The 17,324-nt window shown below is 42.6% G+C and overlaps 2 protein-coding genes across 6 annotated transcripts in view; one reads left to right on the top strand and one right to left on the bottom strand.

Annotated features, from left to right (window-relative positions):
• Positions 1–8,778: 8,778 nt before the first annotated feature.
• LOC138819706 (histidine protein methyltransferase 1 homolog) lies at positions 8,779–12,081 on the bottom strand. 2 transcript variants are annotated; one of them, XM_070011228.1, is made up of 2 exons: positions 11,907–12,081; positions 8,779–10,196 (listed from the first exon to the last, which is right to left on the bottom strand). In XM_070011228.1, the coding sequence occupies exon 2, from the start codon at positions 9,994–9,996 to the stop codon at positions 8,902–8,904; it is 1,095 nt and encodes a 364-aa protein (XP_069867329.1). In that variant the 5' UTR covers positions 9,997–10,196; positions 11,907–12,081; the 3' UTR covers positions 8,779–8,901. The 2 variants fall into 2 exon arrangements, with proteins under 2 accessions (XP_069867329.1, XP_069867328.1); XM_070011227.1 differs by lacking the exon at positions 11,907–12,081 and adding an exon at positions 11,607–11,738.
• Positions 12,082–12,135: 54 nt separating this feature from the next.
• The window catches only part of LOC138819702 (FIGNL1-interacting regulator of recombination and mitosis-like), a 35,897-nt gene continuing 30,708 nt past the window's right edge, over positions 12,136–17,324 (top strand). For 2 of the 4 annotated variants that reach the window (XM_070011208.1, XM_070011207.1), the window contains exons 1-4: positions 12,136–12,303; positions 13,084–13,123; positions 15,186–15,274; positions 16,490–16,594. In XM_070011208.1, the coding sequence (XP_069867309.1) occupies positions 12,193–12,303; positions 13,084–13,123; positions 15,186–15,274; positions 16,490–16,594 (345 nt within the window). In that variant the 5' untranslated portion in view covers positions 12,136–12,192. Of the gene's footprint in view, positions 12,304–12,674; positions 13,027–13,083; positions 13,124–15,185; positions 15,275–16,489; positions 16,595–17,324 lie in introns of those variants that run through there. The other 2 variants (XM_070011209.1, XM_070011210.1) reach the window with 2 other exon arrangements.

Here is a 17,324-nt window from a genome sequence, read left to right as displayed (position 1 = left end):
CATATGTGAAAGTAACGAAGAAAGAAATGAATGCTTCCCACGTGTGTACTTAAACAACTAAATGAATGAGCAGTATGGACGGAAATAAAGGAGGTTGGGAAACAAAGAATAAAAACCACAAGCTCTGTTTTGCCTAATTTCAGACTTTAAATTGATGTTTCCAGCAAGTGATTGAATATTAGGGAAACTCAGAAGAAAGTAAAGAACAAAGAAACTAATTTGACCATCATTTTTTTCACATGTGTGGCATTTAAAGCTGTGGGAGAAGATGGGCTGCTCAGAGCAGGTGAAGGTGAAGAATCAATGTAGGCCTAGAAGGCTAAAGTGAAGTCAGTAAACCGAGGAATAGAAAGCTGAGATGGAGTAGCAAATGAGGTGTGTGTGTGTGCGTGCGTGCGTGTGTGTGTGTGTGTGTGTGTGTGTAAGAGAGAGAGAGAAAGAGAGAGAGAGAGGGGGCTTCAAAGAGGCAGTAGTTAGCTTCTGTGCAGTTGAATAATAGTACAGGGTTTTGAAATATAAAGGGCCATATGATAAGTACTTTGAATGGAGCAATAAAACAAAAGCCCAATTAGAATCGGTGAATTAGGAAGGAAAGAAGAGGAAAGTGCAAATGGACAATTCTTTAGAATATTTTTCTGTGGAAGGACAGGGTAAAAAAAAAATGTAGCAATGGTCTCACTGGAAAATGAACTATGAAAGTTGTTGGTGGGGATGGGAGGAAAAACGGGGAGAGAGCATGGGCAAGGGTGACACTACCCGTAAAACATGTACGCTACCTGATTTATGTAACTGTAACTCCCCTGTGTATCACCTTTATAATGACAATTAAACATTTTAAGCCGGGCGCCGGTGGCTCACGCCTGTAATCCTAGCTACTCAGGAGGCTGAGATCTGAGGATTGTGGTTCAAAGCCAGCCCAGGCAGGAAAGACCTCAACTGCTAATGACTGGATAGATGAATATTTGTAATGTGCCAAGACAACACCATTAACAGAAATAAAACCATCTTGGAAATACTGTCACATTGACAACTAATGAGACATGAAAGATGCAGGAGGGTCCCTAGAAAATCACGTACAATTATTTGCATTTTAGAATATGCTCATTGATACTGACGTGTTTCCTAAGGAATATTTTTAAGGTTTCACTGATTGTGAGTAATCTTGTAAAATTATTTCTTGTCCAGGACAGAAAACCTGAAGCTCCAATTAGAAAGTTCCAGGTTTCTCTGAGGCTCTTGGGACTTAATGTTTCCAAAATTCTGTTAATGAGCAGAAATTGTACTTGCCTGGTTTAAACCCTGGAAAGACAATTCTCAGCAAGATTTGTTTTAAGAAGACACTTTCCATAGCAATCAGACAATAGCCCTCAGTGATGAATAGGGTACAACAATGGATATTAGCTCTTTATCTCCAATCTCAGAGCTGTTGTACCTCACCTCCTGACCTTTTGTTCCTAAAATTGTCAAATTCAGATGCTTACTAAGGAATCACTGGTAACTGACTAATAGGAAATACCCAGAACAGAAAATGAGAGTTGGTAGTTTACAAGTGTAGAGAGTCACCAGGGCAACTGCCAAGGATAATGTTACGCAAGTGAAATGAATTCTTTGGACTCCCCTTTTTCCATGTTTTGTGTCTTCTCTTTCTATAGACATCAACCAGATATAATGTATCCCTTGATTTCATCTCCCAAAAAAGGTGATTTGACAAACTAATCTACAGGCAATGATTGCTACCTAATATAATCATATTGTCAAATGAGAACACTGGCCCATGGTATATACACTCTGTACTTCTTCCCAGGCTGGGGAGTGTGTATGGATAGGGGCTTCCTAACTCCTCCTTCCATTTTATCCAACTAACTTGTATTGAGCATCTCTTCCGTGCGTCGTGCTAGAAACTAGATCTTGGTAAATGTATGATTACCATATATTATATCACTTAATTCTCACAATAAACCCATGGTGCATGTGTGTGTGTGTGTGTGGGGGTGTTCCCTGCTTCTACTGGGCTTGAACTTCAAGCTTAGGTGCTGTCCTTTGCTTTTCCCCTAAAAAACACACTACCACTTGAGCCACATTCCATTTTGTTTGTTTACTTATGTATTTATTGTTTAATTGTAGATAAGAGTCTCATGGACTTTTTTGGCTGCAGTGGCTTTGAGCCATGATCTGAATTCAGATCTTAGCCTCCTAAATAGCTAGAATTACAGGCTTGATCCTTGGGTGCTTTTTACCCCAAGAGGTTACATTTATGATTTAACTGGTGCTAGAACCAGTTAGATACTCAGAACCAGTTAACTGATTGGATCAAGGTAACCCTATTAGAGAATCAAGAGCCAAAGCATGGTCTCACCTCAAAGCTCTTTCCACTACTGTGTGTTTCCCTAGGTGAGATCTAAGTTATTCTCAGAGAGAGAAGAATCGCAAAACCTGAAAGACAAGACTACTATAAAAAGGACTATCAAAACAGAAACTACAGGCTTAAAAATATAGTTGGAGCCGGGCGCTGGTGGCTCACGCCTGTAATCCTAGCTACTCAGGAGGCTGAGATCTGAGGATCACGGTTCAAAGCCAGCCCGGGCAGGAGAGACTGTGAGACTCCTATCTCCAATAAACCACCAGAAAACCGGAAGTGGCGCTGTAGCTCAAGTGGTAGAGCGCTCGCCTTGAGCTGGAGAGCTGAGGGACAGCGCTCAGGCCCAGAGTTCAAGCCCCACGACCGACAAAAAAAATAAATAAATAAATAAAAAATATATATATAGTTGGAGCTACTTAAGAGATTGAGATCTGAGAATCATGTTCAAAGCCAACATGGACAGACAAACCATGAAGATTTATATCTCTAAGTAGCTAAAAGCTGGAAGTGGAGGTGTAGTTCAAGTCGTAGAGTAGCAGCCATGAGCAGAAAAATGCTGAGCAAGAGTGTGAGGCTTCATGTTCAAGTCCATGTACCAGCATCACACACCAAGAAAAAAGTTTATATATATATACGCATATATAAACAAATTTACATACAACCTATACATAAAAATAATATATACATACATAAAAAGCTTTCCTGGTAGTTTACACTAAAATAAAAAGAATTACAGATAGACTATGATCAACAACTAAAGAAAGGAAAGAAACAATAGCACTGGAGATGAGGCTCAAGTAGTTGAATGTGAGCCTTGAGAAAAAGCCAAGGAGCAGCAGGAGGAGGTGCTAAGCTCAAGCTATTGTCACAAAACAAAACCAAGTAAGAAACCACAAAAATACTTCAAGGATATGGTTTATGAGTCATTCAGTCTTTTGGTGGGATATATTTTGTATATAATACCACAAATGGGAAGTTTGTAAATTCAGATTTTAATAACTTGGTATCAAGAATTTACATAAGCAAAGTTAAAAAGCAAATGGAAAACAAAAAACAAAAATTGTGGAATGAATATCTGAGGAAGAACCTTTACAAGGCGAAAGGAATGTTCCTCATAGAAAAAAATAAATTGCTGAGGAAGCAGTTTCAAACAAAAACCCCTAAACTAGCCACATATATGGGGTAAAGTTCAACTTCATCGATTTCCTGCTCAAAGAAATACACACTGACCAAGGAAATGTGCATACATATTAATAACAAGCAAAAAAATATGTCTATTGTGATGTTTTTAATACTGACAATTGGAAGCAGGTGTTTAAATATACAGCGGAGACTGTAACTTACAGTGAAGTCATATAATAAGTTCAATGCAGTTATTATTTATTTCCAGGTCTGCTGCAAAATTGGAAAGCTTACCCTTACAGCATTCCATTAAAATGCCCACACCCAGGGAGAATATCAGTGATTCACACCACCACTGCTTTTCTAAAATCCTTCAATACTTTGTATTGCCTCCAGGATTTAAAAAAAAAAAAAAAAAAAGAGCTTAATTAGCTCTGAAGACAGTTTGATTTTAAGACAAGTATTGGTGGCTCATTCCTGCTATCCTAGCTAAGATCTGAGAATCCTAGTTCAAAGACAGCTTAGTCAGCACCCAAGCCATGAGTTCAAGCCCCATAACAAACAAAAAATAAATATAATCAAATAAATATTTCTGTGTTTTTCTCAAAATTTCCCTGGATGGGGCTGAGAAAGTGGCTCAAGTGGTAGAGCACTAGCCTTGAGCTGAAGAGCTGAGGGACAGCGCCCAGGCCCAGAGTTCAAGCCCCACAACCAGCAAAAAAAAAAAAAGTTTCTCTGGAAAGTATTCTAGCATGAGTCTACTTTTAAGACTTCTTTATGAAGATAGTAGAAACTGTTTTCCCAATAACCCTGGCTCCTCTGCTCTTGAGAGTGTATAAACAAAATCATAGTTGTGTTGAGAATTAGAAAATTGCACTTAACTCCATTTTGTATCTTCTGCCATGGTAGACAACTTAAGATTTCTTTTATTTCCTTACATTTGAAAACTTAAAAACTAATACACGTGTTTGGTCTGTCATTTCTTTTTTCTTTAGAACAAGATGTTCTGTATAGTTACTTCAGAGATGATAATCTTTGAAAATGGGAAACAGGAAAACTTCAATCAGGGAGGATATGGGATGAAATTGGCAAGGAGAAAACAAATTATCTGGTGGTAGAGGTTGCCTAGATTATTGCTAAGCAGGGTGAATTGGGGCAAAAGATAATAAATAAAGGAAGCAATTAACTAAATACTGGCAGCCTATGGCATTAGAAAAGTTTGTTTTACTCAAATATAGAAAGAAAATGAGAAACATAAAGTAATCATGGAGACTAGAAATATTAGTCCTGGATTTCTATGAAACTTTAATGCCATCAAAGCTATCCAAAATGTCATCAAAGAAACTATTTGAGGGATCTTTGTCATTGGCTGGAGGTATGTACAGGTACAGAAGATGAGAGTCAGGGTACACCAGTTTGAACTGTATTCTGTTGCTTATCTCCAAACTTCACTACCTGCTCCTTTCTTAGATGCTTATATTTGCTTGGTGCGGATTCAGGGATTTACTTAGCATATAAGAACCAACAAAATATAATGGCACTCTAAGGTGACAGGAAATATGCAGACCACATTTTTCCATTGGTTTTCCTGAGGGTTTGTTAGATCACTCAGCCCCCCGTAGCCCAACACAGCAGGAGCCTGGATTCCAATTCGGATCTATTGCAGCCACTGCCTTGCAGGAAACACATACACTTGGTTAGCCTGCCAAAGTCTCACTTCCCCCTCCGGGATACAGGGAGCCAGGCGTTGGCAGATGAAGGTTTCCTCAGGAACCCAAGGTGGCAGATGCCAGCCCTCCTTCTTCCCCTGTCCATAAAAATCAGCCAAACTATGGTAACATCTGTAAAAAAAATAGCCTCAGGAGGTCTACACCATTCCATAACTACCAACAACCAGGTACAGTACTCAGTTTAACAAACAAAACAAAACAAAACAACAACACAGTACTAGAGACTCAGCTTAACTCTCTGGCTGATGTGGCCTTCCAAAATAAAAGGGCCCTGGACTTATTGGCAACTAAAAAAGGGGTAACTTGCCTTTTCTTAAAACAACAACAACAACAACAAAAAGTGTTGCTACTATATTAACATGCCTGGAAGAGTAAAACAAAGCATCAAAACTATAAAAAAAAAAAAGATAGGTGTAATAGGCTGGGAAGGTGGCTCTGTGGTATGCATGCATGAGGCCCTGGATTTGATTCCTCCGCACCACATAAGCAGAAAAAGCTGGAAGTGGCGCTGTGGCTCAAGTGGTAGAGAGCTAGGCTTGAGCTGAAGAGCTGAGGGACAGCGCCCAGGCCCAGAGTTCAGCCCCCATGACTGACCAAAAAAACAACAAAAAAATAAGATAGCTGTAAGGCCCAACCAGGACTCACAGGTCTTTGGCAGCCCCTTACCACCTTGCAGCCATTTTTTTTGACTGTCTCTAATTATACCTTGCCTATACAAGTGTCTGCTAAACATTCTTATAAAAAGATGCTCCTGAGAGGGTACCCGGTCAAGCACTACTTCATCTCTTTACAGCAAGAAGCAGCTCCAGAAGAAGCCGCCTCTGCCCACACTCCTGGCCTGACACTTGTACTTACTAAACAGCAAAAAGGGGGAAGTAGCAGGCCCTCCATCTCATGTCCTCGCCCCTGCCACAAAACCAGGTGACCTGGACCGGCCCAACTGCAGCTGGCCTCCAGCCCTGGCTGTTCCTCCCACTCCACTTCCCAGAGTGGCTTATGGCTTGGGATCCTGAGGAAGTCTTTATGGGCCAACACCTGACTGGGTATCCTGGAGGGGGAAGTAAGACTTTGGCATCCTAACCAGTTGTATTTGTTTCCCTGCAAGGAAGTGACTAGGATAGATCTGAATTGGAATCCAGGCTCCCGCTGAGTTGGGCTACGAGCTGAGTGATCCTATAAATCTGACGCTGAACAAAGGACAGGCACCGTTTCTCCCTCTCCTGTGAAGGAGATGGCCATGTCAGGCCCTGCTGACCATAAACTCCTTTTGCTGCAGGTGATGTGTGGTCTTCTGGGATGGTGGCTTTTACACATTGTAGACTGATCCGTATGAATAAGTGAGATTCAAGTGTTTATGTTCAGAGGCTTATTATCTGCTTAGCAAATAGGAAGGCCAGCATATTCCTTGAACCTGGGAAGTAGGTTTTTTTATTAAGACTGCAATTTTTTTTCTTAAAAAATTTAAAAAATGAAAATGTTAAACTACATTAGAATTCTGTCTTGTCTCTCCAGATACTCTTAATAGCAAGGAAGGTGTGATCATCAAATAATTACAAGGAAAACAAATATCCCTTCCCTATACCTGGTGGGAGTGTATAAAGTACTCTTGGCGTTGATGAGTGTTTTCTCTGTATCTTGTCAGTTGGAAAACTGTGGACGTTTGCTGGACCAATGAACAGGACCACCAAGAGTGAAAAGGGCAACTAGCATTGAACACAGCCCCAGTTACCTGCCCATCAGTATTCTCTAACAGGATGTTAAGTGTGTCTGTCTGGTGGAGGAGCCTCTCCACCTTGCACGGAGGCATTACACAACCCCGCAGCTGCAGGGCACACATGGGGACAAGGGGACGCGAGTCCGATTCCACTGCAGGAGCTGAAGACAGGTGCTGCTGGAGCAAGACGTTTCCAGTCTCATCAGCTCAGCTTCAAAGAGGGACAGGCTGTATCCCTTCAGTTTCCAGACCGTGAGTGACTGGCCCCTTAGTTGTCTCCATGAGGGGTAAAATGCCCTTTCCTTTACTAATATTTAAGCAATTAAGTGGTGCTGCTTATTATAATCTTTAGTGTTTTTCTTTCAAATTGATAAATGGTATCACCCCAAAGCACTTCCCTAAGACAACTTTCTTTGTAGATGATCTTACTTTTACAGGTTATATGGCAGAAAGTGAGACCTTATCTCAAAAATAGGAGTAAAAAAAGCAGGAGGTGTGGCCCAAGTGGTAGAGCACCTGCCTAGCAACAGCAAGCTTTTGAGTCTGCCCTTCCCAGAAAAATGACTCATTATATATGCATATACACACGAAATACATAATATGTATACACACACACGGACCAAAGGTCACACATACACACACACATCTTTGGTATTTGTGATGAAAACAGACATTGGTAGGGTTCACATCACTAGGTGGTGGAAGTATAAAGCTTTACAAAGACTTCAGTTGAGAGTCTGTTTAAAGATGATGAGAGGTGGATGCGATTGGTAAAACATTCTTTTGTCTCAACTTATCTATGAAAGGATTGTAAAATGTTGAATGTTAGTAAAGCTCATCTGTCATGCATGTGGTAAATGTTGAAAACTGTCAGTCATGGTCCTTCCTGAACTGGGGATGATACCTATCTTTCAAGGTTGTTAAGTATTTTTTTTTTTTTTTTTGGTCCGGTCGTGGGGCCTGAACTTTGGTCCTGGGCGCTGTCCCTCAGCTCTTCAGCTCAAGGCTAAGCGCTCTACCACTTGAGCCACAGCGCCACTTCCCGCTTTTTTCTTTTTGCTTATGTGGTGCTGAGGAATCGAACCCAGGGCCTCAGGCATGCAAGGCAAGCGCTCTACCACTGAGCCACCTTCCCAGCCCCAAGGTTGTTAAGTATTAATCAAGATGCCATACAAGGTCTCACTGATGGACCTCAAGTAAATATATTTAATAAAATCTAAGCTGGAGGTTTATGATACTTCCAAGAGAGAAAATACAGTACTGTTGTTTTTATAGCTAATGTGGCAGACATCAACTTAAGAGATGCTGAGACATGAACATTTTTGCACTAGAGCTAATAAGAACATTAAAATGTTTTTCCTCCTTTTAGTCCCTACTCTATTGTTTTTTGCTCCCTGAATCTGAAGCAGTCTTCCTATCAAGACTTTAGGGTCTCTAACACAGCTCCAAGTAGTCAGCCTTTAAGCATTAAGTTATCTGTATCACTTTTATATTCTTTATCAGATTCCTCAGTGTCTCATTTCAATACGAATTCAACCACACAGCTCCAATTCCTTACTATATAAGGCAAATATTAAAAAAGAAAAATCTTCTTCCTAGTTCTAGCAGGCCTAATATTTAGGTTAACTACCATTTAGTGACCTAAATCTAGACATGGAAAAAAAGAACAAAGAAATTCACATTTTATGTAATACCAAAAGTAGTAGAAGGGTTAAACAGAATGAAGACGGAGAATAGAAAACTTTTCAACAAAATGATTACCAAGATCTCATCAAATGTTCAGATACTTTCTCAGTTTCACCCAGCAAATACCAGGTGGGTAATATAATTGGCTTATTACTTGTAGAAACAAAACTAAACCAACTCTATAATCTCGGGGTGGGGGGTGGAACTAACAAATTGTAGAAGAACAGAAATCGAATATCCACAAGTTTTGGGTCACTGGGTTTATTTCACTTAGGTCTCTTGGCAAATATTTAACTTGGATACTTAAATGTCATTTCAATTAGGTACCTCTTTAGTCCTTCATCAATTACTTCAAGGATTCTAGTCTCAAATACATCCCTTTCTTCTACAAACTTTTGAAAAAGATGAACACCTCCGCCAACTCCGAAATAATGTGCTTTGCTGGCCAAAAGCACCCTTCCATGTTTCCCCAACAGTTGGAGGAATGTCTGGTGCAAAGCACTATAATAATCTGGGTTGTAAATAGTTTCAGAGGTGAGAATGAAGTCATATTTTACAAAGAGTTCTTCACTGCTTAGTACAAGCTTGCAAAACTCAGACCATTCTCCAGAAAAAAAACGACATTTAGCTAATTCCTGTGCTACTCTTGATTTTCTGCATCTTTTCACAACCTGTTCCTTTACATCGTTTTCTTCATCTTCCAATGTCGAGTTACCCAGGAGATTAGGTAAAGTCACTTCATCAATCACCAAACTGTTATAATCTTGAAAATGAACTTCTCTGGCCCCTACTTTGAATGCAAATATACCCAGCAACCCTGATCCACAGCCAAGATCCAACACTTTCTTCCCAGCAAAGTTCACTTTGGCCTTTGTGAAATGAGCCAGAAGATCAAAAGTACATTCCCAGATTTTTAAGCCTCCTTCGTAAACACCTGGAATCAAATCAGAGTGAGAGGAAAGGCTTTCTCCAGGGAAGTTCCCTTTCAACAAGCTGTTTTTCACCACTGACAGTCTAACCTGCTGGAGACCTGGTAACATTTCTCTGACCTTATTTTCTAACACCTTCTTTATGTCTTCAGGCATCGCATGCTCTTTGGCAACTCTCAAGCAGGGCTGATTTTCACCTGGCTCTGAATCCCCCGGTCCCTTTGTTGCACTGAGTGTGCTAGCAGAGTCTTGGGAGGGGTCTGAATTTTCCAGTGATGTAGTTTTCAACAAATGATTCGGAGGCACCACAAATGCTGCTGTGGGACATTTTCTGTCCCTCTGTGTTCCTTTTCCACTTTCTGCGGCTGAGGATTCTTTTGAGGAATCCAGGGTCAAAACTCCGTCCCCAAGGGTGGTAAACTGGTCTTCTATTGTGAAATTAAATTGAAAGGTCATCTTCTTCTCAGCACCCAATCCTTCAATTCAAAGAAAGATGCTTCAACTTCTTAACAATGTGATGATACACTCAAATCTGCTTCAGTTATTCAATGAGTTTTTGTTGGGTCAGTTTCTGTTTAGCTGCTTATACACAATGACAAGCACTTAGAAATGTTTCTAAAGATTTTTTTGGGGTTCTTTGTTCTTTCAACTTAGCCCTAAAGTAGAAAAATAAAAAAAAATGATTAAACCAAAATGTCTAGAATATCAAGTCGTTTTCCACATATATCTCCCTTTTCTAAAGTAGCTGTATAAGTGTGTATTAGGTTTGGGAAAACACTTTTACGCTCAAAAGTTGGAGAAGAAAGTAAATTAAGAACAGCAACAGCAGCCATGGTAGCAGCAGAATGAACATAAAAGTTCAAGATTTAAATGCTGCTTGTTTGTTTACTTATGCATGCACGCACACTCGCTACACTGAGGTTTGAACTCAGGGCTTTGCTTTTTGCTCCATTTGTACGAAGCCCACGGCTTTTGGCCCGGACACCTCGTGTCTTTTAGCTGTCTTTGCTGTGCCGACACATCCATCCTCTAAACCTGCACCATCTGCTCACTTACGGTACTGCTTAAGAAAGTTCACCGGGATTAAAGGCTGCATTTTGATTTAGGGAGCGTGGCTTTAAGGTACATACACGTACTTTCTGGCATGTGCGCACACGTTCTGGTGCGTGCACAAGTACGTTCCGACATATGCACACATGCTCTGGCGTGCACATGTACATTCTGACGTGTACACACACGCTCTGGCGTGCACACGTATGTCCTGACATGTGCACACACGCTCTGGCGTGCACACGTTCGTCCTGACATGTGCACACACGCTCTGGAATGCACACTTACATTCTGACATACGCACACACGCTCTGGCATGCACACGTTCATCCTGACACGTGCACAAACGCTCTGGCGTGCACACGTTCGTCCTGACATGTGCACACATGCTCTGGCGTGCACACATACATCTTGACATGTGCACACACGGTCTAGCATGTACACGTTCGTTCTGACATGTGCACACACGCTCTGGCACGTGCACACGTTCGTTCTGACATGTGCACACACGCTCTGGCGCGTGCAGTTCCTTCTGACATGTGCACACACACTCTGGCGCGTGCACAGTTCGTTCTGACATGTGCACACATGCTCTGGCGCGTGCACATGTACGTCCTGACATGTGCACACACGCTCTGGCATGTGCACATGTATGTCCTGACATGTGCACACACGCTCTGGCATGCACAGTTCGTTCTGACATGTGCACACACGCTCTGGCGCGTGCACACGTTCGTTCTGATGTGCATACACGCTCTGGCGCGTGCACATGTATGTCCTGACATGTGCACAACGCTCTGGCGTGCACACGTACGTCCTGGCATGTGCACACACGCTCTGGTGCGTGCACACGTATGTCCTGACACATGCACACACACTGGCGTGCACACGTTCGTTCTGGCGTGTGCACACACGCTCTGGTGCGTGCACACGTACGTCCTGACACATGCACACACACTCTGGCGTGCACACGTTCGTTCTGGCGTGTGCACACACGCTCACTCAGGTGACTTCACCTAAAGCGTTCGGTCCAAACCGGCGTCCCACGCGTCCCCTGCCCTGAATGAAGTAATACAGACTTCCGTGTGGCGGCAAGGCCCGCGCTCACCGCGGCCCGCGCTGGGGAGACGACGGGGCCTACCGGACGCGACGCCCTCGTCCGCCCCGCACGCACGCACGCACGCACGCACGGGCCGTGCGCGGGGCCACGCCGGGAAGCCGAGCCCGAGCCCGTCCGCGGCGCAGCGGCCGGGCTCGGGGCCGCCGTCTCGAGGCCCCCGGGGCCGCGGGCCGCCAGCCTGCGGCAGCACGCCTACCTCGTCCCCCGGCCGCCTCAGCCCGGTGTAAACCCCGCAGCGCGCGGACCCCGCGCCACCCCGCGCCGAGGCGCGCTCGGCAGTGAGTCGAGGCCTCCAGCCGGCTAGAGAGGCCCCGCGGGCTGCCGGCCAGCGACGAGCGTCCCTCATCCGGGGACGCGCCGCCCGCTTCCTCTCTATGGTGGGAGCGGGCGCGCAAAGCCTTGTGGGACGGCGCCCCTTCCGGCGGCGGCGGCGGCGGCGGCGGCGGGAGCGGTAGGAGCTCGCGGCCGTCGGCGGAGGGAGCATGGCGCAGGAGCGCGCGGCCGCGGCGAGCGCGGCGCCCCTGGAGGAGGTGAGCGGCTGGCCGGAGGAGACGTGCCGGCGGGAGCTGCCGTCCGTCCTGCCGCGGCTGCTCATATCCTTGGCGGTGGCCTCGCCCGGGGCGGGCGGCGCGGGGCGGGGCGGGGGGGGCGGGCGGGCGGCGCGGGGCGGGCGGGCGGGCGGCGCGGGGCGGGGCGGCGCGAGGGGGAGCGGAGCAGGGCCCGCCGCGGCCTGCCGCCGCCGCCGCGTCGGGGCTTGCGCGATGGAACATTCACGATGAATTCCACCTCGCGGAGCTCGACGTGGGCTCCTGGGCGCGCGGCATCACCGCGGCGGCTGCGAGCACGTGCCGAGGTGCCGGTGTCCGAGCTCTGGGGTTACCGTGATGGGCAGGAGCGTTCATTTCTCTCGCTGACAGGTTCTTTCATGATAACGTGGTTTCACAGAAAACTAGCTGGGTCTGTTCGGTCGCTGTGCAAGCGTGGTTCACAGCAGCCCGTGAACACAGAGCTGCCCAGTGTCATCCCGGGAAGGGAGGGTAAGATAGGTTCGACTAAAGGTAGATACCAATGACGCAAACACTGTGGAGAGAGAAGTAATAACCCCGCTTTTCACGTCCAAAGCCATAACTACACAGTTTGAAAAGGTGAACTTCTACCTCAGCAATTCTTAAAGCATTTCCTTAAGGTATTTTCACAGTACTGTTGTTTTCTTAATAAACGTTTTCAGTTTTCAATGTAAAAGTAAGCCAGTACTTGGAGTCTAATTTCGGTCTCTTGAATCTGATACATTTCCAAGGAGTTCTTTGTGATTTATTGTAAGTAATGAATATCCTATTGTTATGCTATTTGTATCTTCCTTAACTATATTTTACTCCATGTATCAGCATTCTGAGAGTTGGACTGAGCATATCCGTAAGTAAAGTTATTTTGTTTAAATGATTTATTTAGTTGTTGTTAATGTCTGAATTCCACATATGTCAGTAAATATAACGGCAGTTTCATTTCCTTCACATTTGATCATTTTTTATTTCTGCCTTCTGTAAACTTCTGTCAGAAGGGTAAATTTGTTCAGGTCACAGTTTAAATTTGAAATTTCATTTTGGTTAGGTGCCAGGGAGATTTGTGGGTGATACGGTGCTCTATGTGTAAGCATACTGTAATTCTTCCGTGTTGTTAACACGTGATTAGACCTATATAAAACATAATTTTCAGTTTACTCAGTAACCTTCAACCTCTAACATGTTTAGTGTCATTTAGAAAGTACTTTTCTCACTTAGTAAAGGCTACTTGAGCAGGTGAAACAAATTTGCCCCTTGGAAAAATCTGACTTTCTCATCTTCAGCTATCGTATTAAGTCTTGTGATTGACTACTTCAGCCAGAAGAGTAGAGAGTTCAGGCCTGTTCTCTTTACTCCTTTTGAGTTAACGTTCTTTTTGTATTTCACTTGCTTGTGGATTGTATGCTTACTTATGATTCTGAATTGCCTGTTGAGGAGTCTAGTTTGAGGTGTGTGTTGTGTGCATGTTTGTTTGAATTCAGAGCCTCTCACTCTACCTTAGCTTTTTTCACTCAAGGCTGATGCTCTACTGCTTGAGTCACACCTCCATTTCTGACTATTTGCTGATCAGTTGGAGATGAGTCTCAAGGATTTGTCTGCATGGGCAGGCTTTGAACTTTGATCTTCAGATCTCAGCCTCCTGAGAAGCTTGTATCATTAGGCTTGAACCACTGGCACTCAGGTCTGAGTTTTGTTTTTTTTTTTTTCCTTCAAAGTAACAGTTGTTTTTATCTTAACCTTAGAAGTTCTGCATATTTGCCGGGCGCTGGTGGCTCACGCCTGTAATCCTAGCTACTCAGGAGGCTGAGATCTGAGGATCTCGGTTCAAAGCCAGCCCGGGCAGCAGAGACCATGAGACTCCTATCTCCAATAAACCACCAGAAAACCGGAAGTGGCGCTGTAGCTCAAGTGGTAGAGCGCTCGCCTTGAGCCGAAGAGCTAAGGGACAGTGCCCAGGCCCAGAGTTCAAGCCCCACGACCGACCAAAAAAAAAAAAAATAAAAAGTTCTGCATATTTATTGTAAAGCACTAAGATGTACACAGAATTAGAAATGCTAATAAAATGTCCACGAGTCTGAAATAGTTAAGATTCCCATGAGAATAATTTCATTCTCATCAGCCTGTTGTTCTTTGGGTCTACATGATTACATAAAAACTGAACTTTTAGGGGCTGGGAAGGTGGCTCAGTGGTAGAGTGCTTGCCTTGCATGCATGAGGCCCTGGGTTCAATTCCTCAGCACCACATATGCAGAAAAAGCCGCAAGTGGCGCTGTGGCTCAAGTGGTAGAGCGCTAGCCTTGAGCTGAAGAGCTGAGGGACAGCACTTAGGCCCAGAGTTCAGGCCCCACAACCGGCAAAAAAAGCAAAACAAAAAACTGGACTTTTACTGTTTTATTTTATTAAAGTATTGTGAAATTGTTTTGCATGTTTTAAAATACATCTTAATGATAGAAGAGCCTGTTTATTAGATATATCCTCTTCCATTTAAACTGTTTTTTAGCTATAGATAGATAGGTAGATAGTAGATAGATATGTTGATTTTTTATTATTTGTACTATTATAGACTTTTTTGCTATTAAATACTTAACAGTTTATGTAGAACATGGATTTTGAAACTTGATAAAGTTTTAGATTGGTGGTACTTACATATTTTCACATTTGTCATGATTTAGTGTTTTTACAAAATGTTATTTTGGGGCTGGGAAGGTGGCTCAGTGGTAGAGCGCTTGCCTTGCATGCCTGAGGCCTTGGGTTCGATTCTTCAGCACCACATAAGAAAAAAGCCGGAAGTGGCGCTGTGGCTCAAGTGGTAGAGCACTAGCCTTGAGCTGAAGAGCTGAGGGACAGTGCCCAAGCCCAGAGTTCAGACCCCACGACCGGACCAAAAAAACCCAAAATGTTATTTTGCTTTGCAGAAATTTTGAAAGTTATTATAGAGATGTTTTTACCTCATATGAACCACCTAACACTGGAACAAGCTTTCTTTTCACAAGTGTTACCAAAGGTATAGTATGCTTATCTTAATCTACATGTTATAAAGTTTGTTAAAGCCTAGCCTTAGTTTTTTTTAAAAATTTATAATTATGGTTCTTTCTTTAAATCAAACAAAATAAAAATAAGTAGTAAAAATAGATGGGATGTGAGATTATAATGGTGTTCGTTTGATCATTGGGTGATAAAATATAACATTTTTCAAATCCTTCACTAAATTGATGGGTCCTTTATTAATTTACATTATTTATGATTGCCTTTAAATATACTTACATTTTAAGCTTTTAATGCAAATATGGAATGGGAAGTTAGCAAAGTCACTTTGTTTTATATTCTCTGTAATACATAATGGTTAAATAGAGCCAAAATTTATTAAAGTTTTGAAAGAAGAAAAGCTGGAATATTTGTAAGCTCAAGTAACTAAGAGAAAACATGAACTCACAGACTGCATTGTTACTGTTTTAGATGTATGTGTCTTTTTTAAGTGGAGGGAACTAAAGTTATTTTGGTGTCAAAATAAAATTATTTAGGATAACTTGTCTTTTACTAAGGCAGATTTCTAAGTTTACCTTTTAGTCATCAGAATCCCTTTTGCTCAGTCACTTGATTATTTGCTCTGTGAACATTTCTTAGAACCTTTTCATTACTACCAGAAAAACATCTAGCTATTAGTGAAAGCTGAGATGTGAGTGTTAACGGGTCTTTTTAAAATTACATTTGATCTTACAGTTAACTTTTTAGACAAAAAGTTTAGTTGTGAGATTACATGCTGTAGTCCTAATTTAAGAAGGGTATCTTGAATTGGTCAGAAAAGCAAAGTAGTCAGAATAGATTATTCATTATAAATTATGACCACTAGCAGAAAGTAGCTTTGTAAATGCCCACATGAATTCTGATTAAGATGAATTATTTGTATTTTTTGCATCTGCAAATGAACTGAGTGATTTTATTAACTATTAGTGGTGTTATTAAATAGGCTGAAATAATAGAAATGTACATTTCTTCCCAAGGCTTAATTTAGGGACTGTGTTGTAGAAAACTTTAATTAATATTTTTTAACCTAATTGGCTGTAGTTGTTAAGCTAGACAATGAGTGGTTGCTACTAATGTAAAGTCAAGTCAACCTATTGTGCTTTTTTTTCTTTAAACATTTATCTTTATTATTCTAGTCATTTGTATTACTATTTATAAATATAAGTCATTCCTATGATTTCCCCCCCCCCCATAGACTGTAAAGTTATTTGATGACATGATATATGAATTAACCAGTCAAGCTGGAGGTCTGTCAAGCCAAAATTTAGAAATCCAGACCACTCTGAGGAATATTTTACAAGTAAGTTCAATGTACTAGAAAGGGAGAAAGAGCAGCTGAGTAAGCTGTCTCTATACCTGTAGTCCTAGCACTTGGGTGGCTGAGGCGGGAGGTTTGCAGGTTTTAGGCCAGCCTAGGCTAGATAGTGACACAACCCTCTTTTTTTTTTTTTTTTTTTGTCAGTTGTGGGGCCTGAACTCTGGGCCTGGGCGCTGTCCCTCAGCTCTTCAGCTCAAGGCAAGCACTCTACTACTTAAGCCATATCGCCACATGCAGTTTTCTGAGTGGTTTAATCGGAGATAAGAGTCTCACGGAATTTTCTGCCCGGGCTGGGCAGAAAATTTTTGAACTGCAATCCTCAGATCTCAGCTTCCTGAGTAGCTGGGATGACAGGCATGAGCCACTGGTGCCCAGCAATGTGAAACTCTTCTTTTTAAGTAAATAAACAATTTTTATCCTGTTGATAAATGCCATGTATTTTTGGAATAAATGTGATGACTTAAAATGAATATAGAAAGATGAATTCTGAGTTCTTTTATACATTTTCATAGTAGGTATATACCTGCTTTCCTATGAAAAAAGGAAAAATAACAAGATAGTACCCTACCTGCAGTTTGAAGGCGTATATGTAGAATGCTTGCAGTATGCGTTGAAGTGTGGGTTAGGCTTTCAAATTGCTAGCCAGTGGGTTTAACATTTGTGGTTCTGTGAAAAGAGAAGAGTTTTGTTCACTGCTGTGCCCCTAGCACAC

The sequence above is a fragment of the Dipodomys merriami genome, unplaced genomic scaffold, assembly GCF_024711535.1.
Source record: "Dipodomys merriami isolate MVZ:Mamm:240054 unplaced genomic scaffold, mDipMer1.0.p SCAF_81, whole genome shotgun sequence".
Taxonomy (NCBI): domain Eukaryota; kingdom Metazoa; phylum Chordata; class Mammalia; order Rodentia; family Heteromyidae; genus Dipodomys; species Dipodomys merriami.
Note: the sequence above shows the minus strand (reverse complement) of the source record. Positions and strands in the feature narration are given on the sequence as shown.